General features: G+C 40.6%; 1 protein-coding gene across 3 annotated transcripts in view; it reads left to right on the plus strand.

Moving 5' to 3' along the window:
- Positions 1-1,361: 1,361 nt before the first annotated feature.
- Positions 1,362-27,998, plus strand: part of Aftph (aftiphilin) — a 58,130-nt gene continuing 31,493 nt past the window's right edge. For 2 of the 3 annotated variants that reach the window (XM_021210868.1, XM_021210869.1), the window contains exons 1-2: positions 1,362-1,618; positions 17,623-19,577. In XM_021210868.1, coding sequence (XP_021066527.1) covers positions 17,655-19,577 — 1,923 coding nt within the window. In that variant the 5' untranslated portion in view covers positions 1,362-1,618; positions 17,623-17,654. Of the gene's footprint in view, positions 1,619-9,187; positions 9,391-17,622; positions 19,578-27,998 lie in introns of all 3 variants that reach the window. The other variant, XM_029545095.1, reaches the window with a different exon arrangement.

A 27,998-nucleotide genomic window follows, 5' to 3' on the forward strand; every position in this document is an offset into this window, starting at 1 on the left:
CATTTATTTTATTTTATTTTTTTTGACTTTCAGTCTCAGACAATAAACATGTTTTACAGTGACATACTTTTTTTTTTTTTTTAATTTGCACACGAGCTACACCAGCAGGGGGCGAAATACAAAAGGAGTAAATTTGACAAGCCATATAGAATTTTCTCACTTCAGTGACTGGGCAATAACAAAAATATTCAGCATAACCACAAAACAGCAATGCAGTCTCTGTTATCTTGCAATGACTGAATTGTGAGGAGACAAATGAGGGTCTATTTTAGTTCTTCAAGTTAATTTGTCTAGAACATTGCAGAGGCAGGATAAACCATGATGAATTGCTATTGTCCTTATCTTTCCCTATGTGTATAATTCCTCCAGTCTCCAGTCAAAGGGCGGGACAGTTCTCTGAGATGACGGGTGTTTTCAGTCCTTGTTCCTTTCGGTTACTGCTGAGCTTTGCGGGTTTGGAACTATTTTAAATAATTCAGCGTGGGCAGAAAGAGGACCCGGCAGGGCTCATGGTTTGTAGGGTAGAGTCCAGGGTTCACCGTCTGAGACAGGAGCAATATATCCTGCAGCCTTGTCTGAGTTTTACAGTGGAATGATTTCTAACAGAGTCATAATAAAGGACGGGGAAATGTTATTTTAAAAAGATCAACTGCTCAGGAACCGATGGAAACAAAACCTCTTATGACCTCTATTGTATAGAATCGCTCAAATGCACAAGTTGATTTGAAAGATTTATGAAAATGATCATCTTCTCCAAACACCAACACAATTCTGGACTTATTTTTGTCGAAGACCATTTGTTAGTTTGCCTGCTGACTTCTCGCCTTAAGTAGGACAATCACTTCTCGTTTGTTAAATAACAGCTTCCTCTTTTGTTGGCTTACATAAAAAGGGAAGGGGATGAAAGTCTTTTATTCCGGGCAAAAAGGACGAGCTGCTGAATGTTGCCCGGCCGGTTTTTCAGCAGAGATCTGGTTCCGTATTTCCATACGTCTGCAGTTTTATTCCAAGGCGAAACTTAACCCGCTCCCCGGCTCAACGGGGAAGCACTGGGCTGAGAGGAACTCAGGTCGGTGGCCCGGAGCGCGGCCTCAGAGGGTCGGGAGGACGTCCCCAGCCCACACTCCACTGAGTACGGAAAGAAGACCGTTTGCCCGCACTCAAAATGGCGAACGTCGTGCCACACGACGGCGCCTGCGCAGAAGTAAGACTTCGGTGACACTGAGTCCCCTGGAGTGTCCTCCCCCACCCCGGCCCCCACCAGCGCCCGGCCCCGACCTAGCCACCTGCGCCCGGAAGTGACGTATGGGCAGCAGCGGTTCCCCGCTGCATGATGGGAGAGTGTGTGGAGTGGGCGGGGGTCTCCGCGGAGGAGGAGGAGGCGGAGGCGGCGGCGGCGGCGGCGGCGGAAGAGGGCGGAGGGTAGTGGGATGGGGGTCCCGCGGCAGCGCTGAAACTCCGGGTGGGCGTCCATGGCGCCGCGGCGCTGACGGGGCCGGCAACGGCTCCCCTTCCGCCCTCACCAGCTCAGCGTCCGAGTAACCGGTCCTTCCCCGGGGAGCCAGTTCCTCCCCGGGCCGCCGAGCCATGCCCATCGCGGCCGCCCGGGACGAGCCAGGTGAGTGCTGCCGCCGCGCTCCCGGGGCGCGGAGGACCCGGCCCGGCGAGTCGCCCCGGCCTGGAGCACCTGCCCGCGGCGGCCCCCGTGCGGGGCCTGCGAGCTCCGGCGCGGGCTCTGCTCTTCTCCGCGGGTGCGGAACGCCGCTGGCGGCGCCCGAAGCCGAGTGGCACGGCGCTCGGCCGGCATCCCAGGCTCGGCCGAGGAGGGAGAGCCGGCCGTGCCCTCCCGGCCGCCGTGGCCCGCCCTGCCTCTCGCCGTCCACCTGCCCCGAGCTGCGCTGCGCGCCGGGCTTCCCTCCCGGCCGCTGTGTAGAAGTTTGGGGCTCCGCTCCGGCGTCCTCCTTCTCCCACCTCCCTCGTGACAGGTGTAAACACGGTCTGCCTCGCGGAGGCCCGAGGCCGGCTGCTGCGGGAGTGTGCCGCCTCGGAGGGTCTCTGAATGCTCCAAACGGGCAGAGACGGCCCAGAGCTGTGTCCCTTGCGGAGAGGACCTTTTAGGCACTGCTCAGGAAATGATCTGTGTCTTCTCCCTCCTTGCATCCGAAAGTTGAGCCATTATTCTTTAAGCTCCCGACGTGGCAGGTGCTGCCGGGGACAGAGGGTGAACGGTGGTGGGTCCTTTTTCCCTTTGGAAACGGAGACTAGTTGTGCCTCCTACCGCCCCCCACCTTGTTGGTTTATTCAAGTTATAGCGTGATGTCTCTCGGAGTCTGTTGCGGTTGAGGAAAGAACTGACTCATACATGTAAATATTAACGGGGAGGGGGCAGGGAGCGTCAAAGGAGCGTTGGTTCTGTTTCAGAGTTCTCCCTAAGAGAAGTAAAACTTGACTCAAACTTCAGGGCATAAGTATCTGCCACGAGGTGTACAACCTTATACTCTAAGGTGGGTTTTTTTGGCGGGGGGGGGGCGGGGATAGGAACTCGGTTTAAATCAGATTTTACATTTGTTGAACTATTAGAGAAATATATACTAAACTCTAGGGGGAACTGTGCTTCAACTCTAATGTGTTGATATAAGCAGCCTAGTTTACCTAAATTTTATAAGTTTCTAAACGTTGGCATTTGTAGTGATCATTTTTAACACTCCCCAGAAGTGTATTTGTTAAAACAAAGTACCTATGGTATCCATATACATAGATATTTCTCACACGAATAAAAAGTTAGATCCAGCATTATAATTTCTAGTTCAGCAAATAGCACTTACTAGATTCTTATTAGCTATAGTGTATGTATCATATTTATCTATTGATGTTTAGAGACATATTTTTAAATCATTAAAAAGCTCCTGGGAAAAATTTAATAAGACTCATAATATGTAGGGCACTTGAGTTTAATGTTCTCTGATCTTTTCCCATGTCAAACAAAGATATATCCATAATGGCATTGGTAAATTTTGTAGAACCCAGTTGTCTATGAAAATTTCACAATCTAGGTGATTCTACTATAAAACATTATTTTAAAGTTATTTTTAAGCTGTTCTGCTTATAGTTAATAAAAGGCTAGATGCAAAAAACTGTGAAATTTGAGGACTTGTAGTTTATTTTTTGTGAAATCTAATTGAAAAGGAATTCATTAAATAGCATTTTATTGAGAAATTGACAAGCCTTCCCCTCAAGTCTCATAGTAGTCTCTTGCATATTTAGATACTTTAAAACCCACAAGAATTATCTAAGTTAAATGTTTATGTCTAACTTAATGTTACCAGCAGTTTGTTTTTAGTTTTTGAGGCAGGTTTCATGTAGCTCATATGTAGCTGAAGCTACCTTCAAACTCCTAATCCTCCTGTCTCTGCATCTCAAGCGCTTGGGTATATACCTTCATGTCCAGCTTTCATCAATTTGTAAATTTAAAAAAATAAAAGCCTTTTCTCTTTAAGCACTTTCAGTTCCTTGTTATGTAGGTCAAAAAGACTTCACAATCTAAACTTCATTTTTTGTTTTTTTGTTTTTGTTTGTTTTGTTTTTTAATGTGATTTTGAAAATATTCAGCAACTGAATTTTAAGTATGGTATTTTGGTAATTAACTTTTCTAATTTAGTATATGCATGTGTATGTGCATACACTTTTGCAGTTTTGTATAACAATTGCTCACATTGATACATGTTGCTTTCTGTAAGCTATATCCTTACCCTTTTCTGTTTGTTTTGTTTTGCTGAGGCATGAACTCAGGGCCCTATGCATTCTAGGCAGGCACTGTACCAGTGGGTCCCTAGCCCAACAAGATACTTTAAAATGTTTTCATGAGTCAGTGAGATGGTTGAGTAGATTAAAGGTACTTGCTGCCAAGCCTGGTGTGACTTGAGTTTGATCCCCAAGACCCATATGGTGGAAGGAGAGAACCAACTCCTGCAGGGTGTCCTCTAGACTTCCAAATGTGTGCACACGTACATAATACATGTAATTTAAACATTGACATTCTTTCTGCCAATGCATTAAATTATTTAATCCTCACAGTAACCCTAGGTAGTATGTAGAGTGCTAGCCTCAATTTTTTTCCCGAGGAAACTGAGGCACAAATATAATTTTCATAAGGCAAATCAGCTGGTAAGTGGCAGGGCAAGATGCAATATAACATTTATGTAGAGTTTTTTTTTTTTTTTTTATGCAGAACTATACCACTCTTTGTCTCAGATTCATGAAGCATGCATCACAGGTATAAAAATGTGTGGGCTGGGGGTGTTGTGCTCAGTGGTAGAAGTCTTGCTTGACTTGAGTAACAGCCTGAGCGCCATTCCAACATTGTACAAAAAGAAGTGGAATAATAAACAAGTAAGTATAAAAGTTAGTCTGGGAGAACTGGAGAGTGATAAAGGACCTGGAAAGAAGCTATTGACTTCTCAAATGGCTCCTTTACTGTTTGAAGCATACTTGGTGAGAGTAAGTAAGAAAGATGTCAACAGTTGAGTAGTGGGCATCTGATCATTTCTTTCCCCAAGCTTTTATTGCTTAACAGGCTTTCAAATAAAATTAAAACTTTAAATATTTCACTTTAAAACAAAGTGTCACTTTTTCTTTTAGCAGGGTTTCAGGAGACAATAGGGAAACAGTGTTATTACATTGACTTCATTTTAAAGTACAGAAACTTAATAACTCTAAAATTCTTGAACTAAAGCTTTTCCAGGTTTTTCTGCCTTAACTTATTTTGCCTGAGACGTCATCTAAAATTGCTGCCAAACATCTCAACAGCCCTTTATGACACTCGCGGTTTATGTTTCTGGGTATGCCCTAGGATTGGGGGCTCAGTGGTCAGTAGGTTAGACCAGTTCCCTGAGAAAGACAAGTCAGAAGCTGTTGACCGGAAAGAGTCCTGAGAAGGGTAAAGAGGAGAAAGCTGGCACACTATTCGGTCTTATTCTGGTTGACCACTACCACTCCTATTACAAATAACTTTGGTACAGACTCACCAAGAAACCAAGTGTCTATATGTTCAGAACTTAATTTCAAACACTCTAATAGTGAATTGTTCCCAGAGGAAAATAACATGGTAAAATAGGTAAATTTCCTCCTTTTGATTCCTTTTGTATAGGTATAGCATATTGTAAACAATTTCAGCTGAATATCTGCAGAGGCTCTTCGCATATTCTTAAAGGAATCGTCGAGTACCTGTTCTCTGTCAGGCCCTTGTCTAGGTGTTGGGGATACTGAAATAGCAAGCAGCAGTAAAACTGTCCTCACAGAGTTTTGGTTTCCTGCGTGGGTATGCATATGTGCATATGCTTGTGTTTGGGACAGGCAAATATAACAGCAAGGTAGCAGACATGAAGAAAAAGTTGGTTTGGGGGATAAAGGACTATTACTTTTTACTTTTAAGTCGTGGACTGGTGGTGATTATAGGGTATTGATGGGCCTCACAGTTTAATGTATGGTGGGGTTGAACGCGTAAGGCCGACACAAAGAGAACCAGGAGGAAAGAATGGTAGAGGCAAAAGTGTGCATAGAATAGCAAACACAGCAGCAGGTGAGTGTAGCTTGTCTAGAGCAGCAGGCAGGAGAACTAACAGGAAATCAGATCAGAGATAGAAAATGGGTGGGCAGCATTGGAAACCCTTTATAAACATACCGTGTGCAGTGGGAAGCCATTGCTTTCCAAGGTTTCCAAGGGAAGATGTCAGATAACATATGTTTTGTTTTATTTCTTTTTTTTCTTTTTAAAGATTTATTTATTTATTATATGTAAGTACACTAGCTGTCTTCAGACACTCTAGAAGAGGGTGTCAGATCTCGTTACGGGTGGTTGTGAGCCACCATGTGGTTGCTGGAATTTGAACTCCGGACCTTCGGAAGAGCAGTCGGGTGCTCTTACCCACTGAGCCATCTCACCAGCCCGTTTTGTTTTATTTCTATAAGTGTAAGTTGTGTGCCTGATGCCCAAGGATGCCAGAAGAGGGTGTCAGACTCCCTGCAAATGGAGTTATGGATAGTGGTAAGCCATCATGTTGGTGCTGATAATCGAGCCCAGGTCCTCTGCAAGAGCAACAAGGGGTCTAAATGCCTGAGCCAACTCTCTACCCTTTGCCATGTATGTTCTAAAAGGATATGTTAGGGCTGAGAGTGCAACTCAGTGGTAGAGTCTGTTCTTAAGCATATACAGTGTATAGAGTCAATCTCATGAATACACACACACACTCCTACACGAATCTACCTTCAAACAAAAGGATGCATATATGCTGTATAGAAAATAGACCATAGGAATGCAGAAGTATTCATTAAGGAGCTGGTTATAGTGAAGCAGCTCAGACACATTGGCAGGACCAGTAGTAGAAGTAATGAGAAGTGGTGGGACAGTATTGAGTTGAAATTTATAATCTCCCCATTGCTAAACGTGGAGAAGTTGTCATAGCAGTCCTCTTTAAAAACTAAAGTCTATACAGCCAGTGTCATAGTCTATTCTAATACTTCATCTATGCTACATTCTAATCGTGCCAAGAAGTAAGTGTTCCTGAACCCCAAAAGACCCCCAAGGAGACAGTGTAATCCATCGCACCAGGATCTCTTTAGTCAAGCTCGAACTTGGGCCACATCACCATCTCTGAAGCAGCAGAATGGGAGGGTGCAGCCTGACCCTCATCAGGGAATGGCAAGCAAGCAAGGGAGTTTGAGCCAACAGGTAGGTACTTTAAAGCAAACCCATGAATAATCACAAACGGTCTAAAAATACATCTGAAACAATCAGACTAATCTTTGATTGACTGTTGCTAGGAAGTGGCTAGGGAGTAATTCTGGAGTATGGGCCAAGGACAAGCCATGGGGGGGGTCCTTCCTGGTACTTGGGTATAGCTTGGGTTCTGCTGTAGGTCAAAATCTCAGGCTCTTTTTCTTTTCAGATGAAGTCCGGTCCCAAGATGCAGTAGGTTTAGCCTCTCATAATCCAATCTTTTTTTTTTTTTTTTTTTTTTGAGACAGGGTTTCTCTGTGTAGCCCTAGCTGTCCTGGAACTCACTCTGTAGACCAGGCTGGCCTGGAACTCAGAAATCCGCCTGCCTCTGCCTCCCGAGTGCTGGTATTAAAGGCGTGCGCTACCACTGCCTGGCCACAATCCAATCTTATTACATGTCTTACTGTGCCTGGACAGCGGCTCAACGTATTATCCTTAGTGCCAGCTATTTTCTCTGTTAAACCCTCCAGAATCTTCCTTACCTGGACATGGTGCTGTACACCTTTGATCTCAGCATTCAGAAGTTTGAGGCCAGCCTGCTGTATGTATAGGTTCCAGGTTAGCCAAGGTTACATAGAAAGACCCTGTCTCAAAAAGAAAAAGAAAAAGAAAAAACCTATTTCTTCACACACACACACACACTGTTTCCACTGTTTTACTATTTAGCCCTTTTCATATTAATCCCCCTTATTAGTGTTAAGTTTCACTAAGGTTATTACTCCTTTTACTCTGTTCTAGCAGTTTTGTGTATAGTAGATATTCTGTGAGTAGTCAGTGGTTATATTTTTTTATGCTTAAAGCATACAAGAATATCACATCAGATACACAAGCCAAAAAAATGCCTACATTTAAAAAAAAAAAAATCCAAAAAATTGATCTCTTAGTTTTGATTTGGTTTGGAGTTTTGAAATGGGGTCTTACTATGAAGAGTAAGGGGTAGCTTGGCACTCATTGTGTAACCCAAGGTGGCCTCAAACTTGTGGCAGTTCTCCTTCCTCACCCTCCCTAGTAACGGGATTTATAGGCTTGTGCTACCATACTTAGCGCCTGTTCTCCTACTGTTAGTAACTAATAGATATATTTCCCACATATTTATATATTTACACATACATTTATATGTATGCTTTTACCAAAATGAAAACAACAACAAAAAAAAAAAACAAAAAAAAAACCCTTGTTAATGTATTCTTGTGGGAGGAGCGTAGGCAAGCATGCCATCATGCTTGCTTAGAGGCCAGATCATAACTTTGTGAAGTTGAGTTTTCTTCTTCCTCCTTTACATGGGTTCTGGGAATCAAACTCAGGTCACCAGACTTGCACCACAACCCCTTTATCTACTGGGCCATCTTCTGGCCCACCAAAATGGAATTTTGTACATACGGTTTAGATTGTTTTGCTTTGCCAAGTCACCTAAACAAATTTTAAAAGCAATATTCAAATTCTTCCCTAGTTCATCCAAAAGTATACAGCTGATTTGTTGAAATCACTATTAATGTCATGTTACATTTTTCTGGTTCTTAAAATTATGAAGTTATAGAAAATTAGGGAAAAGTAGGGGAAGTCTGGCATGCTTCCTGTGGCAGTAGTCCATTGTTTAATGTCTGATACTAAAGTAAGGCTAAAGACTAGGTAGAAGTAGGAATAAGGGAGATGTCCCTGGCCATTGCACGTGTGCGAGACCTGTGTTTGTGTAGAGGCCAGAGGGTGACATCAAGTTGTATCTTCCTGGTTCACCTTTTTTCCCCTTGAGGCAAAATCTCTCAGGGAACCTGGAGCTCACTTAGTTGGCTAGACTGGGTGGCCATGAGGCCTCTCCTGTCTCTAGCTCCTCTGGGCTGGGACTAGAGTCATTTTAACCTGGCTCCAGACTCAGGTTCTCACGCCTGTGCAGCAAGCACAGTACCGCTTGTCCTCCTCACTGGCCATTGTGCTTCTAAAAGAAAGCTGTTAACATTTGGTTTTTCTTCAGTTTCTTGCGTTTGAATCAGGTGAAATCCCTTTCCCTTTCTTTTCTCTTTCCCTTTCCTTTTCCTTTTTCCCTTTCTCCCTTTCTCTCCTTCCCCCTTTCCAAAACAGGGTCTCTTGTGACCCAGGCTGACTTCAATCGTGCTGAAACCTTTAGTTCTATATGGAGTTACTCTAGCATCATTGTTTTAAAGTCAAACTGTCCTCTGCTTACCACACTGTAATGGCAGCTTTGTGTTCTCATTTGACCGTTTGGCTTTAAATCAAGTCTTGCTATCTGGTTGTTTAATAGTTTCCTTGAGAGACTATTTTTAAATAGCCAAGTAGTCTAAGCTAATAGTGCCCCTTCCTTTTCTTTCCTTCGCTTTCCTAAACTCATTTTATATTGCCTCTTAACTTTAAAAGTCTTGGCCTACAGGTTCAGTATCTCCTCTTTTTCATGCCCAGTTCAAATTTGAAGACACAGTCTTTAGCAAGCACAACTTCTCTTGGGTAAAGATTAGTACCAAGATATCTTCACACAATATGCTCTACTGCCCTGCCTGCCAATCTGCCAAAGGGCCCCAGTCTGTGCTGACTGCAGCTTGGACTTCTGAATTGTTCGTCTGGCTTCTTGAGACCTTCCTTACCAGAATTCCCAAGCCCAGAAGGTATGCTTTACCTTACACTTTGAATTACTATTTCTCACCTCCATTGACCTCTAGCCTTATAAGGAGTGATTTCCCATGAAAAACTTTTCAAAGTTCAGAAGCCCTGCTGAGATTCTCATTCCCCTACTCTGACTGCTGTTGGTACATTGTTTACTACCCCAATGAGATGTTTGTGTCAACTATTTGTGTTTACTGTGGTTTGATTGTTCCCGGGACTGCCAACACAATACCCCCCGTGTGTTTACGTCCTTCTAAATGCCTTGGAACAAGGAGGCATAAAAAATAACAAGTAGAATGTCTCCCCTCCCCGACCATTTGCTCTGGTAATACACAGAAATTAGATGGCTGGTTAGAAATTTTATGGTACTGAAAAGTCATCTGTAAGGAAGGGTGAAGAAACAGTATTGTATACCAGGTACAGCACTGAAGTAGCTCATTTCCTTTCCTATTAAACAAAAGCAAATATTAAACCCCATATTTTCAGTATTTAAAAAACAATGGATTGTTTAAATTAAATATAAAATTTAAATTCATTGTACAACTGCTTCTTTAGTTAACATAAAACTTCTTTTAAGTAGAGTTGGCCTGGGCACAGAAGTGTGTGAACCATCCCCACACTAGCTGGTTGGCTGAAACTTAGAAGCAGTGGCATGATCTTTCTGAAAGTTTCTGAAGGGCAAATGAGCCAGAGCCAACATCTGCTGGAGAGGAAATAGAAATGCATGTTCTTTCAACAGATAACTGAGGATTGAGAAGTATAGAAATCTCTTAGTGTAGAAGGCTAGGAGAGCTTATAACCCCTAGAAAATAGAATACCTTGCCAAAATGTGACAGAGAGAAAACCTACTATCTCCTATGTTGTTGCCTTGGTTACAAACAGCTGATTTTGAAATAGGCTTGAACCAATTAATTATTCCATTTTCAAACAGTGAAAGATTCTGTAAAAAGCAGTTTAGTTATGAGTGGATTCTGTAGAAATGTAGAAAGATGTAGAAACATCATATATTGTTCTTTAAATACCAGATATTGCTGGGTATGGTGCTGCCTGATGTTAGTATTCCCAGAATGTAGAAGAATTAGGCAGTAGGATTGCCATAAATTGAGGCCAGCCTGAGCTATAAATTATAGCAAGGCAGTTGAGGAGGAAGAAGAGGAGAAGGAAGAAGAGGAGGAGGAGGAAAGTCCAGCATCGTAGGAGAGAGTAAAATAGAACATTCACTTGAAACATCTTTGGCAGTTTTTATAAACCTAAATATACACTTAACATAGGTCCTCATATCACACTCTTGGCATCTTATATTTTTAAAAGTACCTGTATATGGATGTTCTTAGCATCTGTATTATACTTCTGTTTTTAACAAGAAAATACTAGAAACAACCCAAATGTTATTCAGCAAGTAATGGTTGCACAATATTACATCTGTGCAGTGAAATACTGCTGACCTTGTGGACAGACTGGATAAACAGGATGAACCTCAAGGGTGTTATATAGAGTAAAAAAGAAGTCAACTTTAATGGGTTTGCCTACTGTATGGTGCTGTTTACCTAACACTGGAGCTGGAGCTGGTAGTGTAGCCTGAAATAACTTCCTGCTCTTGAAGCTGAGGAAAGATGCTCTAAGCTCAAGACTTCTCTAAGCTACAGGGCAAACTCTTCGACAACCTTGACAACTTAGTGAGACCCTGTCTCAAATACAAAGTGAAAGATGAATAATGTAACCAGTTTCTAATTTTGCTATATTAGAGCTTTACAGATGCTATCATTGCTGGGAACAGGCTTAAAGGGTACATAGGATTCCATGCTATTTTTGCAATTGTTTAAAGTCTGTTACTTCAAAGTAAAAACTTTTAAAAAGAAAGTATCTTATATATTTGTGTTCATGGAAGTATTATTCACAATAACCAAAAGGTGAGGTTAACCCAAGAATTTACTGACAATGACAAACTATGGCATATACACACAATGGAAGGTTATTTAGTTGTAAAAATGGATGAACCTTGAGATAAGCTACAAGAGATGGGCTCTGGAGACTGTCGCTATGTAAAGTAATATGAGGAATAACTGTTAGGTGGGTACAAAGGTGTTTTAGAAGATAAAGGGTCAGATAGATAGATAAATAGATAGATAGATAGATAGATAGATAGATAGATAGATAGATAGATAGATAGATAGATAGATAATGGGTTATTACTTGTATAAGTAATACATTAAATATACCCATTTGTTTGTTTTGTTTTCATGTGTGAATGTTTTGCATGCATGTATGAATGTACACCATGTGTGTACCTGGTGCCTGAAGCAGTCAGAAGAGAGGATGTCAGATCTGCCAGAACTGGAGCTATGGATGACTGTGAATCACCATGTGGGAGCTGCAAGCTGAACTTAGGTCCTCTGCAAAGGCAACCAGTGCTCTGAACTGCTGAGCCATCTCTCTAGCATACTAATTTCTCTTTTATAAAAAGGTGTATTTGTATCTTATATGTCTGTGTGTTTACTAGTATGTGTGTGCAGGTGCCTGAGGAGTCTAGAAGAGGGTGTCAGATTGTCTGGAGCTGACAAGTGGTTGTGAGCCACTCAACATGGGTACTAGGAGTTGAATTGCCCATGCTTTTAAATGCTGAGTCTAACCTCCAAATATTTATTTACACTTTATTTCATTTTGAGAGCTGGGGAAATATCTTAATGGGTAAGATCTGTTCTACAAATACAAATATGAGGGCCCAAGTTAAATTTCTAGCATCCGTATAAAAAACCCAGGCATGTATGTCTATGTGTGTCTATAACCCCAGCGTTGGGGTGCGGAGACAAGCAGATCCTATGAGCTTGCTGGCTAAGTGAGTTTACCTAGGAAGGTAAGCATTGAATTTCATGAAAGACATTGTCTTAAGGTAATAAGGTAGAGAGCAAAGGAGGAAGAAGACACCAGTGTACTGCTCTGGACTTGAGAGCATGCACATGCACACACATGGGACACTAGACAAGTAAAGAAAACCAGATTCCTTTTAAAACTTAACAGACGGCCAGGAGGTGATGGTATGCACCTTTAATCCCAGCACTTTGGAGGCAGAGGCCAGCCTGCCTGGTCTACAAAGTGAGTTCCAGAATAGCCAGAGATATACAGAGAAACCATATTTTGAAAAGCAAAGCAGGTGGCTGGAGAGAGGGCTTAGTGGTTAAGAGCACTGACTTTCAAAGATCCTGAGTTCAATTTCCAGCAACCACATGGTGGCTCACAGCCTTTGTAATGGGATTTGGTGTCTTCTTCTGGTGTGTCTGAAGACAGCTATAGTATACTCATATACATAAAATAAATCTTAAAAAAAAAAAAAAGAAAAACAACAGTATCAGCTAATGTAATTTTCTTTAAGGTGATTTCATAGTGAAAATAATTTAAGATAAATATGCCACAGGGTGTCTTTTTTCTGACTTGTACATTTCTGTCATGTAAGGCTAATGATCAGTCCTTGACCTCGATAAGTTTTTTTCAGTCTTTCTTTACTGATGGGGTAGGTTTCTTGCATGCAGCAAGGTGATGAGTCTTGTTTTTAACCTTGCTAGTTTGTGTCTTTTAATTGGAGAATTCATGGTTCTTGTTGAAAGATGTATACTACTAGCTCCATTTGTTGGTTTTCTACTGGTTATTTTGAATAATTGACATCCACTTCTTTTTCTCTAAATTCATCTTAAAGTTTTGATGATTTATTGAATCGACCATGCTTGATTCCTTTCTAATTTTCATTGGCTCATTTTACTAATCTGGTGATGCTTATTTTTTTATTTTATGATTGTAATTATCCTCTTTTTGTATATGGTTTAGAGGGCATAGATTTGGTTTAGGCTATCTTGGAAGGTCTTTATCTCACTTTCCATTCTGAAGGAGAACCTTGCTGTATTCAGTAACCTTAGTTGACAGTTACTTTCAAGACTTGAAATACAGCATTCCACACCTTCTAACCTTTAGAGTTTCTGCTGATAATCTTGCTGTAATTCTGGTGGACTTCTTTTATAAGTGACTTAACACTTCTCTCTTGTAGCTTTCAATGTTCTTTCCTTGTGTACTTTTAGCAGTTTAGCTATAACGTGATGTGGAGAGGTTTCCTTCTGAGCATGTCTGCTTGAGATTCTAAATATCTGTAGGATCCTTTATGACAGTAATTCAGTTGTTTAATTATTCCCAAAATTATTGAACTATTATATTCTCTTTGAGCTCAGAGATCATTTTTTATTTTTTTCATAACTTTTTATTCTTTGTGGATTTTACATCTTGCACCCCAATCCCACTCATTTCCAAGTCCTTCCATGTTTGTTCTCCATACTTGTTACTTCCCTCACCAAAAGAAAATATAAAAATTAAAAAAAAACAAAACCCAACTATCTGACCATGGAAGCTGTGGTGTGTCACACAGTGTACCCTTTTGTCCACACAGCTTTACTGGCAAATGTTTGTCACAGTCATTGGTCTGGTTTGAGGCCTCTGGCTTCTGCTATACCATCAATACTGCATCCTCACCAAGACTCTTCTCAGATACCATGCTTTAGCCTGAGTCATGGCTTTGCATCTGGAGGGCCAGCCCCTCCATGAGCTCCAGTAGCTCCTAGGTGTGTTGAATGTTGGGCTGGGTGACTCAAAGCTCTGGATCTAGGCTGGATGGTAGCTGAGTTAGTCAGCCTGTCAGGGCTCCCCACACCACACCACTGGGGCCAACTCTGCAGTGCCTACTGATAACTTTTTTAAATTAATCTTTGTAATGATTTGCCCAGAATTACATTTGTTTAGTATCTCATGGATTTAAATGGAGTTACTGGTGTTAAGAATTTATGCAAAAATACTGCCTTGCTTATTCATAATTCTTATATTTTTCTGTGTTGGTATTTGGGCCTCTGTTGGGATGACTAGCTCTCACTTTTATGTGTCTCTTTAGTGAACAGCTTATTTTGAGGGCTCAGTCCTCAGCACTGTCCAGAGAGAAGAGAGACTGCAGTAAAAAGTTGTACTTGCTGCACTGGACTTCCATCCTGAAGCCAGGGCTGCTGCCTTACATTTCTGCTTTTCCAGTGTGCTTTTTAGTTTTCCTATTTATGTTTCATTCATATTCACATCCTCTCTCCCCGCCCCCATCTTTTTAGGCAGGGTCTGACTGTGTGACCCCAGTGGGTCCAGAACTCCCTATGTAGTCCTTTCTGGCCCCAAACTTGAAATCCCCCTGCAGCCTCATGCATGCTTGGATCACAGGTGTAACCCACCGTGCTTGACATCCTCAGTTCTTGATTCCTAGAGTTCTTTCTCCAGAATATGAGTATTCTTTCTCATTCACAGAGCTGTGCACAAGATAGTTCTATCATTTTCTCCCCACCCAACCTTTGCTTTTTAAACTTCATTCATTTTATACTACGTATGTGTGTTTTTGCTGAATGTTTTGTTGCATGCATGTGTGTGTGTGCTTGGTGCCCAAAGCTATCAGAAGAGAGCATCAGATGCTCTAGAACTGGAGTTACGGCTGGTTGTAAACTAGCTTGTGGGTACTGAAAATCAAACCTGGGTCCTCTGCAAGAGCAACATATGCTTTTAACTGCTGAGCTATCTCTTAAGCCCCCAACATTTGCTTTTAATATTAGGTCTTACTTGATGGTCTTCACACAAAGGATCAGAATAATGTTGACAAGTTCATTTTAAGAATTATGTCTATAAAATTATAAATTATAAATTAATAAATAAATAAAATTATAAATTAATGACTATGAGAAAACATTTCCAAAAATTTTACTTGAATCTATATTTTTTTATTTTGTAATTATATACAGAAAGCTTAGTGTATATTTAACCCAGTTTAGTGACAAGTTCTTTAGCTTTTTCTAGCTTTGCAAAGTGAGCCACAGATTGAGGACCCAGGACATTGCCTCTCCAATGTCAGTGAATCTCCCCATACCTGTCTTTGTAATTGGTCCTGATGGCTTCCACCAACTTAGCCAAAACACCCTCATCTTCCAAGTTAACCTGTGTAAAGGCAACAGTGGTGGAAGTTCCTGTGGACCAGCCACCCCAGCCTGGCCATTCCCTTGATGATGTAGTAGGGTACCCCCATCTTGCAACGCAGGGCAGGCAGGACGACCACCAAATCAGTGGGGTCTAAGTTGGCGGCAGCCACCACCAGCTGCGACTTCTTGACTGAACTGATCCCTGCTGAAGGACAGGGTCTTTTAGGTGGGGCTTCCCTTTTGCCAGCAGCTTTCTTCTTAGTACAGACCTTGGCTTCTTCTCTTGATTTGTCTCTACCCTGTACTCTGGGCAAGCTTAAGCGGCTGGTAACTGTCAATGTGGCCCCCCTCCTTCCCCTTGCCTTCTTTCCCTTGTGCACTGTGCCCAACTGGAGGAGATGGCTTCTAATCTTTAGATTAGACAGCAAAATAAAATAAGTTTTAAATGTGTTCCATTCATAAATTGAATGTTATACAATCTTAAGCTTATATGATAGCAAAATAAAGAAGAAAATTGCAAATAAGATTGTAAATTGATTTGTTATTATAAAAATAAATTTGAGAAAATAGTTTTGTGGGTTTTTTATAAATGAAGTTTAACATACCATATGACCCAGCACTCATATTAGCTGTGTGTTAAAGTAATGAAAACTTAGATTCTCAGAGCATTCTGTACATGTTAAATGTATCTCTTACTCATGATCTTTTCAACCTATGGTAAGGTTGTGACAATATAGCCCATGATAAGTCAAGAAACATCTGTACTGTGGTTGCTGACTGTGTTACCATTGGGAGAACCTGTGTATAGCATATGTGTGAGAATACAATTTTCACATCTGAGTTTAAACTACTTAAGAATGAATAGTTATCAGGTTAACTTGGCCAGAAATAAACATTGAAAAGGAAAATGAAGAACATAGTTAACAGCAATTATTAGAGATAAAATACTTATTATTAAATACACACACCAGAGAGAACACATATAAATGTATATTAGGCACGAAGAGCCCCCAGTAATTTTGAATGAGAATTTTCTTTTTAAAAATTTACTTATTTTATTTATGAGTACACTAGCTGTCAGACATACCAGAAGAGGACATCAGATCCCATTACAGATGGTTGTGAGCCACCATGCAGTTGCTGAGAATTGAGCTCAGGACCTCTTGAAGAGCAGTCATTACTCTTAACTGCTGAGCCATCTTTCCAGCCCTTGAATGAGATTTTTCTTTTTTTTTTTTGGCAGGGAGCAGATGGGCTTTTTGAGACAGGGTTTCTCTGTGTAGCCCTGGCTGTCCTGGAACTCACTCTGTAGACCAGGCTAGCCTGGAACCCAGAAATCCGCCTGCCTCTGCCTCCCAAGTGCTGGGATTAAAGGCGTGCGCCACCACTGCTTGGCGAATAAGACTTTTTAAAAGTCAGGGAAGTACCCAAGAGAAAATCTTATAGGTGTACTTTTATGCATTCAAGATTCTCTGACATTTCAGCCAGTTAGTAGTGGTGCACACTTTTAATCCCAGCACTTTGGAGGCACAGGCAGGAGGATCTCTGAGTTACAGGACAGCCAGGGTTACACAAATAAACCCTGTCTCAAAAAAAAAAAGAGGAAGAAGGAGGAGGAAGAAGAGGAGGAAGAGAAGAAGAAGAAGAAGAAGAAGAAGAAGAAGAAGAAGAAGAAGAAGAAGAAGAAGAAGAAGAAGAAGAAGAAGAAGAATCTCTGAAATAATAAAAATAGGCCATAACTTTGTAATCTCACCCAAAAGAAAAATAGCTGTAAAAATACAGCATAGGACTAGAGAGATATCTCTGTTGGTAAAGTACTTGCCACACTGACACAGGAACCTGAGTTTATCTACCAGAACCTTAGGGGTGGGGGGTAATAGGTGGTTCCCTAAGGCCTGCACGTTCCAGACCAATGGGACATNAGGTCTCAAAAAACAAAAGGGTGGACGGAGCTCGAGAGACAGTATGTGAATTGCACCCGAAGGAACATATGTACCTGTGTACACACATGGAAATACACACACACAGAGCAGAGCAATGTAATTTTCATTGTTTTGGTGGTGGTGGTGGTTTGGTTTCTTGTTTGGTTTTTGAGACTAATGCCCAGGTTGACTGGCTAAGGGTGACCTTGATGCTCCCTGAGTCACCTTGCCAGATAACTTTGTATTGTTTTAAAGAAACTTGAAAAGCCTTGTTATGTAATCTGCCTTTGAAAATTATCAAAATAAAATAAATGTTTTTCCTTTTTTTTTAAAGGCATAAATTAATTACTGGAAAGCTGCTGAATAATGGAGCCGGACATCATTCGAATGTACTCTTCGTCTCCCCCACCTCTAGACAACGGAGCAGAGGATGATGATGAGGATGAGTTTGGGGAATTTGGTGGATTTTCAGAAGTCAGCCCTTCTGGTGTAGGGTTTGTTGATTTTGACACACCAGATTATACTCGTCCCAAGGAAGACTTTGTACCTTCAAACCATTTTATGCCAATTCATGAATATTCAGAAGATGTAGATAGCCTTACAAACTTTAAGTCTGTTCAGAATGGTAATGATAAGGATATCACTGCTGAATTTTCTACTCCTGTGAAAAGTCAATCTGATGTTGTACTTTCTACCACCAGCAAAGAAATGATTCCATCTAAAACTTTGGATCCTTCCATCGATGGTATGGAAAGCCTGGGAGACTTAGATAAAGTAGTGGTGCAGGGACCAAGCACTGGGCAACTCAGAAGTTTCTCTCCAGGAGATTTTAGAACTGATAAGAACATTATTCACCAAGCCAAGCAGTTAGAGAGCTGCAACGGTGAAAAGCCTCCTTGTCTGGAAATTCTCACAAACGGGTTTACAGGTTTGGAAACTGTAAATCCTCAGGGAACAGATGACCTGGACAATGTGGCAGATTCAAAGGGATCGCAGCCTCTTAACACTTGTGGCACTGAGTGCATTGTAGAGTCTGCAGCTAGTCATGCTACGGAATTTGCAGATTTTTCTACATTTTCCCAAACAGAAAGGACACAACTGGAAAAAATAGAATGTCCAGTTTTAAATGATGGTGATGCACTGACCATTCAGGGAAACAGCAAAAGCCCCAGAGTCAAGGAACTGAACTGTGTGAAAGAAGTGACTTTGGATGGAAGCTTTGAGGATACAGGGGACACTGAAAGAGAACATCAGGTCTGTGTCTCAGAAATCCATGCCATAGCTGACAGAGGGCTCAGTGTTGAAAAACAAGACCTTCAAACACTGCAACAGGATGAGTTTCTAAATTCAAGGATTCAATCTGAGGCTTGGAGCTTGGTAGACTCAAGTGAAAATTCAGAAGCCATTACAAAGGAGCGGTGTAAAATGGAAGAAAGTGACTTATTTGCCTCTAAGTGTACTGACTTATCTATGGATTCTATTAAAACTTCAGATGTTAATGAAATTGGTTCTTCCAAAGAAGAAACTAGAAAGTTGACTAATCCCAAAAGCCCAAACCCTGATCCCACAGAAGAAAATGTTTTAGATGATCCTGCTGCAAGCATGAAAAATGGTGACAGTGGTAATGGCTTTGTGACTTGTCACGATACCAATGAGGATGATTTTGGTGACTTTGGTACAGCCAATGGCACCACTCCACCCTTTGTTACTAGTACTCAAGATTCAATGAGTGATGTCACTTTTGAAGACTCCTCAGAGCATTTTCTACATCTTAGTGAACCAGGTAATGATTTTGGAGAATTTGAGGATACAAATGCTATTTCTTGTCAAGAGGAAATGATATTTACTGAGTCAGACCTAAGACAGACTTCTGATGGCTTATCAGAGGAATGTCCATTGGCAGGAGAGTGTGGTGGAAAAGACAGTGAACCTGACTCAAAACTGAAAAATGGTCAAGACAGTGAATTTGGAGATTTCGATTCTGTGCCAAATACTCAAGGTAGTGCTTTTCAAGACTCGGATGATTTTGCAGACTTCAGTTCAGCAGGTCCTAGCCAAGCTGTAGATTGGAATGCTTTTGCGGATGAACAGGAAGACGGTTGTTCTTGGGCTGCCTTTGGGGGTCAGCAGGAGACTGAGTCTCATCAGCTGAAGGAAGTCTGGCAGTCACATAGGACAGACGAAACTATGGGCACTCTGGGAACCCCTAAGATGCACAGTGTCTCTTCAGCAGCTTCCAAAGGAGGAGTTGCTAGTGGCTGTTTGCAGGAACCAGCCCCTTCGATTCAGGTATGTACTTACTGCCTCTGATATCTGGCAATTAACATGTTCTACAAATCAGATATCACACAGAAACCCCTTTAACAGATACTAATACAGCTTTAAACAAAATTACCTGAGTATCTGTTAAAGGGGTTTCTGTGTGATATCTGAGGTTTGTTGGTCTGGTTTGCACATTAGATTTTCACAACCCTTTGAAAAATTGTAAAACTGCTATCACAGGGAGTGTCTTAACTAGTTAACAGGAATTTATCAATTTAAATTATCCATGGATAGTATCTGTTTTAAATGGTAACCATTTTTCCTTCTGTTTTTATCTTTTCAGTGATTTTAAAAGACTAACTCCTTTTAAAAACAAACAAACAAACAAAAAAGCTTTGGGGGTTTAAAAAAATGTCAGCTAACTCTGTCTCTTAAAAATTAGATTGAAGTACAGTTTTGATTGTAGAGAGCTAATGGGACTTAAAACTCCATGATTTAACAGCCACAGAGAGACCTGGCATGAGATAATTTAAAGTTTAGCCCTGGAAGAAGTGACTGTGGATTAACCTGCTGTTGTCTTATTAATTTATTTATATCATTTCTTGCTTATGTATATATGTAACTTTTGCTTTGTTTATGACAATTCTTATAGAGTAGAAATATCAGGGAAGATATTTTTACTACTCAGCACCTGTGTACAATTCTTTCTGGATAATTCTCTTTCAGAAAAGATTCATTAATATTTATTTTAACCTAATATAGCACCTGTACTTGTAGCTTGAAATCATTGTTTCCCAATCCTGAGTTGTGTTCTCTGTACTGGTTTTTACCATTCCTCAGCTCAGGCTGTGAAAACAAGGGCATTCTCTTGAAAAGAAAAGTCACTACTTTATAGTGGTTATTGATGCAAACATCTTGTCCATAGGCTTATGTTAATATACTGTGAGTATGGTAGTGTGCTCTATTTTTCCAGTTGTCTTTTGCTCAGAAACCCTTCTCAACTGGAAGTATCTCACCAGTCTGTTAATTGAAATAATTATACTTCACTGCTTGTCTTTGGCTTTGAGAGTCTAAATAGTTTGTTTGCTAATTCAATTATTGCATAGCTTAGCTATGTGTAGTGTTAGTATTTAATAATTCTTTATTGAGGAAGAGCCTTATAATTCTAAATAAGAAATTAACTGATTTTAATACAAGATGAAGACTGTTGCTTTGACGTAACCCTTTTCCTATTTAGTTTCATCTCAGTAAAGTATAGGATGGCAGTGGTATTGGATGATCTTTACTTTGTAGCCTTAGAACTTTTAACATCATCAGATAATGAATTTTTAAAAGTATGGCCACTTCAAATGGAAATTTCTTACATCATTCATGTTGACTTTACTTATATGTAATTTAATCATTGAGTACACATATAGATATATATGTATATGGACTTCATTGGAATGTGACATGTGATTTTACATCTTGACAACCTCTTGAAAGCTTTATGGTTTGGTATAATGAGGGAAAAATCTGTACAAACAAGATTTCGCTAGGTGAAAATAAAATGTAAACTGCATAGAGATAGCAAAAATACTTACGAAAAAGTGCTGAGATCTTTTGGCATAGGCTGCACACTTTGGTTACTGGGGGGGGTGGGGGGGGAGACATGCAGTAGACCTACTAGCTGACCGGATCAGAGTGAGGACAGGTTAAACATCCTTACCTGATGTTCTGAAGGAAACTGGCCTGGACTTCCCTCCCTGGACTTCAGATTCTGCTGAGAAAGTACATTAGTCCTAATCTTGCCCTTTGAGAGGGGATTAGATTTGTTAATGTTTTTCTTAAAATGTCTCCTGGCCATCATAGCCAGCTTCCTTTCTCAGTCTGTACATGCTGGGTTGCAGGCATGAGCCACCACATCTGGCCAGCAATCTTGATTAAATAGCAAAAAGGCCTTTTCAACAAAGCATTGATTTAGCTGTGAACTTCTATAAAACCTTACATGTTACTCAAAGTGGAACTTGAGAATTTAGGTCATTGGTAAATACTAAGATTTTCTTCTAGAAGGAAGGATATGGGTTATTTTTTGTTAATAGCCATTTAACAGGTATCACTGAAAAAGTTATTAGATGAAATTTGAGAACTTTAAGAATGAAGGGTCTACAGGGGCTGGAGCTACGTCTCAGCAGTTGAGAAAGCTGCTCTTTTGGAACATACAGATTCATCCCCAGCATCCATGCCAAATGACTCACAACTGCCTGGAACTCCAGGTCCACAGACATGGGCTCCCTTGCTCTCATCTGCACTTATGTGCACATGCCCACATGGAGTCACATGTAAACAGAAGAGAAAATAAAATTATAAAACTTAAGGATGGCTTAGTAGTTAAGAGCCCTTGTTGCTCTTGTAAAGAATGTAGATTCAATTCCCAGAACCCACAAGGGGGCTTCACAACCATCTGTAACTCCATTTTCAGGCACCAGTGCCCACTTCTGAATTCCACTGGCACCAGGAATGCTCGTGGTACACATAAATAAATGCAGGTAAAACATTCATACCCATAAATAAATTCTTAAAATTTTAAATAAATAAAATGTAATGGTGTGGGCTGGCAGTTCTTTCATTTCTGCCATACCATGCCCCTTGCAAGTATACCAAAAAAAAAAAAAAAGCTTCTCTGCTTACAAAAAAATTAAGGATATAACACAAAAGAAAAAGAGGTGGTGAAAAACATTTTGGCTTATGCTATTTTGAGATTAAGTTACTGAAGTTTCATCAGAAAATCAGCATTCTCAAACTGAATATAGCAGATTGTTTATCCTCTGTAATCATTTGCCCAACATTGTGTGTGTTTGACTTTTGCATACACATTTGAATTTATATCTGGAAATAGAAGTAGCAAAATTAAGATTATATGTGATGGATCATTCCAGTAATCCCAGTACCCTGGAAGCTAAAACAGGAGGACTGGGGGTCAAGGCCAGCTTGATCTCTATAGAGTGTCCCAAGCCAGCTTAAGCTTCATAGTGAGTTCCATTTCAAAAAACAAACAAACAAATAGTAAAATTTATCAATCTTTGTTTACTAAGTATTTGGTTGAATTGTATTCTCTTTTTACTATTTCCCCCTCACAAAATTTGACATTCTGACCTTTAATACCAAGTAGGAGTACTATGTTAGGTTTGTCCAGAGACTGTACAGAGGGAACAAATTGTCTTTTCAGAGTCTGGTAAATATTACAGTAGCCATTCTTTTTTTAGTTTGAAATTAAGAATTGGTAAGTGTACAAGTGTAGCTGTATTTGATATCTTACTTAATATTTAATGATGGCAAGGCATAAGGTATCCTCTGAAGTGGAAGATTAAATTACTGTGATTTAAGTTTCTTCTGTGTAAGACTTAGTGTTATCAATAGCAAAACTATTGACAATGGAAAAGACAGTATTTCTTCATAAGCAAGAAAGAAAAATAATTGGAAATACACTTAAGAGGATTTTTAACATTTGTCTTAAATTCAAGATATTCTAAAGAGATGTACATTTCATTAGTAGAAGAACAGAGTATAAAATCTCAAGGGTCCTTCCATTAACGCTGCTGAGAAGCTGAACAACACTTACTGAACTTACAACTTACTGAAGTTGGTAAGGCTTACTGGGGGTACCTTCTGACATTAACAGGAGACACAGTTTCACAGCAAACTCTGTATCTTCTGTCCCTTAAAACCATTTCACACCCTCTGAGTCTTAGGTGCTGGAGGTGTGTCCAGCTTTGTAGATGTGTTCATTGGAACTGGGCTCTAGGCTGCATTTTGATTGGTATGGGTTTCTGTAGTGGTCTCTGTTGCAAAGAGGAGTTTCCTTGATGAGGGGTGAGGTAGTACACTTTTCTGAGGGTATATGGACAAATATTTAGAATGTAGTTAAGAATTGTGCTGGTTTCGTAAAGTAGTGACTGTAGGTTCTCATCTAAAATTCATAACTTCACAATCCATGCATCTTAGTTAGGGTTTCTTTTGCTGTGAAGAGACACTATGGCCAAAGCAATTCCTATAAAGGACAACATTTAATTGGGGCTGGCTTAGGGGTTCAGAGGCTCAGTCCATTGTCATCAAGGTGGGAGCATAGCAGCATACAGGTAGGCATGGTGCTGAAGGAATTGTGAGTTCTACATCTTCAGCAAAAGGAAGCCAGGAGCAGACTGTGTTCAGGCAGCTAGGAGGAGGGTCTCAGAGCCCACTCCCACAGTGACACACTTCCTCCAACAAGGCCATACCTATTCTAACAAGGCCATACCTCCTAATAATGCTACTCCTTGGGCAAAGTATATTCAAACCACCATATTCCACTCCCTGGCTCCCATAAGCTTGTTAAAACACATGAGTCTATGGGGGCCATACATAGCCATAGCATAATGCTAAAACATTTAGTCCAACTTCAAAGTCCCCATAGGCAATAACAGTCTCGATAATGTTAAAAGTCCAAAGTTCAAAGTCCCTTCTGATGTTCATCCAGTTACTTAACTGTAATCCTCTATAAAATTAAAATAAAAAGTAGATCACTTGCCTCCAACATCACAGGATATACACTATCATTCCAAAATGCCATAGTGAGAAAATACTGGACCACAGCAAGACCAAAAGGCAGCTGGGCAAACTCCAGACTCAGCATCTGTATGTCAATGCTTTCTTCAGATCTCCAACTCATTTCATCTTTGTTTAATGCAACACAATTATTTCTCTTTGGCTAGTTCCACTCCCTGTTAGCAGCTTTCCTCAGCAAGTATCCCATGGCTCTGGCATCTCTAACATACTGGTATCCAAGGCAACTTCAACTTCACAGCTTCTTGTTCCAGTATCTGGGATCTACACACAATCTTCTGGGCTTCTCCAGCTCTGCCCTCTATAGCACTCTAGGCTCTGGTTGACTCCACTGCTGCTACTATTCTTGATGATCATCCCATGGTACTGGCATCTCCAATACACTTGGGTCTTCCACTGCAGCTAGGCTTCACCAGTAACCTCTTATGGGCTCTCTTTATGATGCCAAGCCTCAACTTCTTCACATGACCCCTTCAGTCCTGGGCCATCAACTTCAATTGAGGCTGTATCTTCACCAGTGGCCTCTTGGCCTGTCACATTGCCAAGTCTCAGCTGCTGTCCTTCCCTTCATGCCTTCAAAACCAGTACCACCTGGGTGATCCTTACACATTACCAAGTTCAGCTACAGCACAAGGAACAACTTGGCTATCTCTGTAACAGAATCTTGGTGCTCTCACCACTTCCCAGAAGATCTCACCTCAGTGATGCTGGTCTCTTCTTAATCACTGCTAATTTCTTACTTCCAGCTAGCCAGCATCAGTTGTCAAAGTAGTTTTCTACTCTGGATTCTAAAGCCAGAGCCACATGGTCAAAACTGCTGAGTTCTGCTGCTTACTCGAGCTGGAACATGGCCCCTTTTTCTATTACATTATCATGAGCTTTCTGTTTTCCAACTTCTTCACTTCCTAAGCTTAGCTGTCTTGGAACTTGCTCTGTAGATTGATCTTGAACTCAGAGATCTGCATGTCTCTGTATCCTGAATGCTGGGATTAAAGGTATGTACAAACTACTCCTGAACCTAAGCTTTTCTCCGCTTGGTTTCCAGTATCAGGCATGATTTCCCTGGTGTTAGTGGTCCTAAGTCCGACTAGAGAACAGTTGGTGCCACTTTATGATACTGTACCATGCTGGTCATTCATATGCTTCATAGCTGGGTAGGGCTGTGAGTTGCTTCCCTCTTTTGAAAGCTTATATGGAGCCTTCTGGTACCATGAAAGCCAGTCCTCAGGGAGGAAGCATTTCAGGTCAGTTCTAGCTTAGGGGCCTCTGGGGCCAAACAAGGGCAATTGCAATAAGTAACCTGTAATATTTGGAGAGTCTCTTGGACAACTATGACTAACAACTAAAAATAGGGCTTCTCATGCCTGATGTTGCCATTTTGTTTGATGGTCTTTGGCTCACTGATGTAGCATTGCCAGCGAGGATGAGAAATGTTCATTTAAACTCTGTGTATGTGTGCGCAGGCACACATGCATGTGCACACAAGCACACTCCTGGGTATACATATATGCATATATATGTACATATACACACACTCATATTTTAGAGCTATTTATGTAGATAATTAATAGTATGACTCCTTATGATGTTTTTCAGACACCTTCCTGTTGTTTTACTCTATTTCTTTTGCATTTATCCCCCTCTCCTCTCCCTAATTACAGCCCTTTCTTTCCTCCACCCTGATACTCCCCTCTCTGTCCACCAGTCCTCCTATTCTGGCCAGTGGTCCCACTTTACTTTTGGAACTAGGAACTTCCAGTGAGGGAGAACATGTGACATTTGTCTTTCTGGGTCTGGGTTACCTCACTCAGCATATTTTCTAATTCCATCCATTTATCTACAAACTTTGTGACTTTCCTTTTTTCATAGCTACATATTATTCCATTCTGTATATGTACCACATTTCCATTATTCGTTCATTGGTTGAAGATTGTTTCCATTTCTTAGCTGTGGTGAGTAGTCTAGCTGCAAACATGGTTGAGCAAGTATCTGTGGTGTACAATATTAAGTCCTTTCAGTATATGCCAAGGAGTGGTGTGGTTGTGTTATATGGTAGATTTACGTTTAACTTTTTGGGAATTCCCCACACTGATTTTTAGCATGGCTAGACCAGTTTGCAAGCTGGTGGGGTTTCTTTTAAAAGATTTATTACATAATCCACTGCTAATATCATTCATAGCACAGTACAAAGAATGCATTAAACTGTTGTTGTTACCAGTGTACATTGTAATTAGATAAATATGCCAACCCATGCATGTAAAAGATTTAAATAGCTTACAGTAAGGTAGGTTTTGCAAACAGAGCAGTTTTAAAATGAAGTGCAATATACATTGATTACATTATATACATTAAAATCTCATGTATACATTGATTTAGTTATCCTCCCAACTGTGTTCTGGATTCAAGAATTAAAGATGTGGTTTGTGCCCTCAAAGCCCGTATAATTTTCAGAAGCTTAACTTAAAACTGCTTTCAGGAGGCAGAGGCAGGCAATCTCTGTAAATTCGAGGCCAGCCTGAACTGCACCATCAAGTTCTAGGACAGTCAAAGATACACAAGAAACCCTATCTTGGGGGGAAAAAAATCAAAAATCAAACAAACAACAACAAAAACCAAAAACCCTACTTTGATGGCCAGACAGTGGTGTGGTGATGCGTATACCTTTGATCCCAGCACTTGGATGGTAGGGAGAGGTGGATCTCTGTGGGTTCAGGGCCACCCTGATCTGCAGAGTGAGTTCCAGGACAGCCAGGGCCACACAGAGAAACCGTGTTTCAAAAACAACAATAAAACTGCTTTCCTCCCACTTAATATTTATGTGGCCTGAGGCAAGTTAATGTAACTTCTCATCCTCCATTTTTCTCAACTAGGAAGTGGACATAATATTGTTACTTCTGGAGCTAGAGAGATTGTTCCGTGCTTAGGAACACTTGCTGCTTCTACAGAAGACTTAGGTTTGGTTCCTAGGACCCGCACCACGTGGCTCACAAACACCCAGGCACCTGCATGCACATGGTACATACATATACATACTAAATGAATAATGTATAATTACTTCCAGAATGCTTCTTATGTGCCTTAAATGGGCCAATAATTGTAAAGCATTTAAAATGATGACTGGCACATAGCAAATACCATGTAAGTATGATTTATTAAGCAAAAACTCTAGTATATTATATCAGGCCTATTCCGTGTCTGTGTTCAGAGAATAAAGACCTTTGGTCTTTTGCCAAATTTAGTTTCTCACATTTCTAAACTGAGCTGTACTGATTTTGTTTGCTTTACAAATGTCATCTTACCTATATATGGAAACTAGAGCTTAGGCAGTCTGAATTTTTGGAATTTTATTCTTTATTCAAGTTCATATGTATTTGAGTATGTTAATAAATGTCACTGCTCAGCCAATCATAGTAGTATATGCCTATATTCTCAGTACTTGGGAGGGTAAGAGAAAATTCCACGTTTGAGGCCAGGCTGAGCCACTTGGAAAAAAAAAGTTTGGCTTGTAAAGATGGCTGCCTTTCCAGAGGACCTAGGTTCAATTTCTATCATCTATATGGCAGCTTACAATCATCTATTAATCTGGTTCTAGCCTCCACACGCACCAAGTATGCATGTAGGACACAGGCATACATGCAGGCAAAACACCCATACACATAGGATACAATTCAAATATTTTTAAGTCATAATTTAGATTATAAGTTACAACTTTTTAAATACTGAGTGGTGTCCCATTAAGTCAGAAGTAGAAATAAATGTTCTGTTATAACCAGTTGTATTTTGCTTTGAAATATAGATAGGTCAGTATAAAGAAAGTTCTTTTTTACTCATTAAAGTAAATCAAATTCAGTGTTTTACTTCAACATT

Source organism: Mus pahari, chromosome 13 (genome assembly GCF_900095145.1).
Source record: "Mus pahari chromosome 13, PAHARI_EIJ_v1.1, whole genome shotgun sequence".
Lineage (NCBI taxonomy): Eukaryota > Metazoa > Chordata > Mammalia > Rodentia > Muridae > Mus > Mus pahari.